General features: G+C 42.4%; 1 protein-coding gene across 1 annotated transcript; it reads left to right on the top strand.

Moving 5' to 3' along the window:
• Window positions 1–403: 403 nt before the first annotated feature.
• LOC130859508 (elongation factor 1-alpha 1-like) lies at window positions 404–2185 on the top strand. Its single transcript, XM_057746977.1, has 2 exons — window positions 404–1078; window positions 1448–2185. The coding sequence occupies exons 1-2, from the start codon at window positions 536–538 to the stop codon at window positions 2183–2185; spliced, it is 1281 nt and encodes a 426-aa protein (XP_057602960.1). The 5' UTR covers window positions 404–535.
• Window positions 2186–3223: the final 1038 nt, after the last annotated feature.

The following is a 3223-nucleotide window of genomic DNA, read 5'->3' as shown; positions in this document are numbered from 1 at the left end:
GTAGAAATGAAACAGGAGAAGTTACAATGGACACCACAGAAACAAAAAGCACCATAAGAGATTACTACAAGCAACTACATGCCAATAAAATGGACAACCTAGATGAAATGGACAGATTCTTAGAAAGGTATAACCTTCCAAGACTGAATCAGGAAGACATAGAAAATATGAACAGACCAATCACAAGTAATTAAATTGAAACTGTGATTAAAGATCTCCCAACAAACAAAAGTCCAGGACCAGATGGCTTCACAGGTGAATTTTATCAAACACTTAGAGAAGAGCTAACACCCATCCTTCTCGAACTCTTCCAAAACATTACAAAGGAAGGAACACTCCCAAACTCATTTTATGAAGTCACCATCACCCTGATACCAAAACCAGGCAAAGATACTACAAAAAAAGAAAATTACAGACCAATATCACTGATGAATTTAGATGCAGAAATCCTCAACAAAATACTAGCCACTTTTTTGCAACAGGTTTGCCACCAGGACACAGGTGTCATGAAGACCACTGCTAACCCCAAGCAAAAATGGGAAAGAAGACCCACATCAACATCATTGTCATTGAACATGTAGATTCGGGGAAGTGTACCACTACTGGCCACCTGATCTACAAATGTGGTGGGATCGACAAGAGAACCATTGAAAAATTCAAGAAGGAGGCTGCCGAGATGGGAAAGGGCTCCTTCAAGTATGCCTGGGTCTTGGACAAACTGAAAGCTGAACGTGAGCATGGTATCACCATTGATATCTCCTTGTGGAAATTCGAGACCAGCAAGTACTATGTGACCATCATTGATGCCCCAGGACACAGAGACTTCATCAAAAACATGATTACAGGCACATGCCAGGCCGACTGTGCTGTCCTGATTGTTGCTGCTGGTGTTGGTGAATTTGAAGCAGGTATCTCCAAGAATGGGCAGACCTGTGAGCATGCCCTTCTGGCTTACACTCTGGGTGTGAAACAACTAATTGTTGGAGTTAACAAAATGAATTCCACTGAGCCACCCTACAGCCGGAAGAGATATGAGGAAATTGTTAAAGAAGTCAGCATCTACATTAAGAAAACTGGGGCTTCCTAGGCGGCGCAGTGGTTGAGAATCTGCCTGCCAATGCAGGGGACACGGGTTCGATCCCCACTCCAGGAAGATCCCACATGCCGCGGAGCAACTAAGCCCGTGCGCCACAACTACTGAGCCTGCACTTTACAGCCCGTGAGCCACAGCTATTGAGCCCATGTGCTGCAACTACTGAAGCCCACATGCCTAGAGCCCCTGCTCCGCAAGAAGAGAAGCCACGGCAACGAGGAGCCCGCGCACCACAACGAAGAGTAGCCCCCACTCACCGCAACTAAAAAGAAAGCCTGTGCACAGCAAAAAGAGACCCAACACAGCCAATAAAACAAGTAAATAAATAAATTTATTTAAAAAAAAAAAAGAAAGAAAATTGGCTACAACCCTGACATGGTAGCATTTCTGCCAATTTCTGGCTGGAATGGTGACAACATGCTGGAGCCAAGTGCTAACATGCCTTGGTTCAAGGGATGGAAAGTTACCTGTAAAGATGGCAATGCCAGTGGAAGCATGCTGCTCGAAGCTCTGGATTGCATCCTGCCGCCAACTTGCCCAATTGATAAGCCCTTGCGTTTGCCCCTCCAGGACGTCTACAAAATTGGTGGTATTGCTACTGTCCGTGTGGGTCAAGTGGAGACTGGTGTTCTCAAACCTGGCATGGTGGTCACCTTTGTGCCTGTCAATGTAACAACTGAAGTGAAGTCTGTTGAAATGCACCATGAAGCTTTGAGTGAAGCTCTTCCTGGGGATAATGTAGGCTTCAATGTCAAGAACATGTCTGTCAAAGATGTTTGTCATGGCAATGTGGCTGGTGACAGCAAAAATGACCCACCAATGGAAGCAGCTGGCTTCACAGCTCAGGTGATTATCTTGAACCATCCAGGCCAAATCAGTGCTGGGTATGCACCTGTGCTGGATTGTCACACAGCTCACATTGCTTGCAAATTTGCTGAGCTGAAGGAGAAGATTGATCATTGTTCTGGGAAAAAGCTGGAAGATGGCCCCAAATTCTTGAAATCTGGAGATGCTGCCATCATTGATATGGTTCCTGGCAAGCCCATGTGTGTTGAGAGATTCTCTGACGATCCTCCTCTGGGCTGTTCATAACAGGAGACAGACAGTTGTTGTGGGTGTCATCAAAGCAGTGGACAAGAAGGCAGCTCGAGCTGGCAAGGTCACCAAGTCTGCCTAGAAAGCTCAGAAGGCTAAATGAATATTCCTCCCAATACCTGCCACCCCAGTCTTAATCAGTGGTGGAAGAATGGTCTCAGAACTGTTTGTCTCAATTGGCCATTTAAGTTTAATAGTAAAAGACTGGTTAATGATAACAATGCATTGTAAAACCTTCAGAAGGAAAGGAGAATGTTTTGTGGACCATTTGTTTTTTGTGTGGCAGTTTTAAGTTATTAGTTTTTAAAATCAGTACTTTTTAATGGAAACAACTTGACCAAAAATCTGTCACAGAATTTGAGACCCATTAAAAAAAGTTTAATGAGAAAAAAAAAATACTAGCCAACAGAATCCAACAACACATTAAAAGGATCATCCACCATGATCAAGTGGGATTTATCCCTGGAATGCAAGAATTCTTCAATATATGCAAATCAATCAATGTGATACATCATATTAACAAATTGAAGGATAAAAACCACATGATCATCTCAATAGATGCAGAAAAAGCTTTTGACAAAATTCAACACCCATTTATGATAAAAACTCTCCAGAAGGTGGGCATAGAGGGAACCTACCGCAACATAATAAATTCCATATATGACAAACCCACAGCAAACATCATTCTCAATGGTGAAAAACTGAAAGCATTCCCTCTCAGATCAGGAACAAGACAAGGATGTCCACTCTCACCACTACTATTCAATGTAGTTTTGGAAGTCCTTGCCACAGCAATCAGAGAACAAAAAGAAATTAAAGGAATCCAAATTGGAAGAGAAGATGTAAAACTGTCACTTTTCGCAGATGACATGATGCTATACATAGAAAATCCTAAAGATGCCACCAGAAAACTATTCGAGCTAATCAATGAATTTGTTAAATTTTCAAGATACAAAATTAACCCACAGAAATCTCTTGCATTTCTATACATCAACAATGAAAGAGCAGAAAGAGAAATTAAGGAAACAATCCCAT

This window comes from Hippopotamus amphibius, chromosome 8, assembly GCF_030028045.1.
Source record: "Hippopotamus amphibius kiboko isolate mHipAmp2 chromosome 8, mHipAmp2.hap2, whole genome shotgun sequence".
NCBI classification, from domain to species: Eukaryota; Metazoa; Chordata; class Mammalia; order Artiodactyla; family Hippopotamidae; genus Hippopotamus; species Hippopotamus amphibius.
The sequence above is the reverse complement of the archived record's forward strand: the minus strand, read 5'-3'. Positions and strand labels throughout refer to the sequence as shown.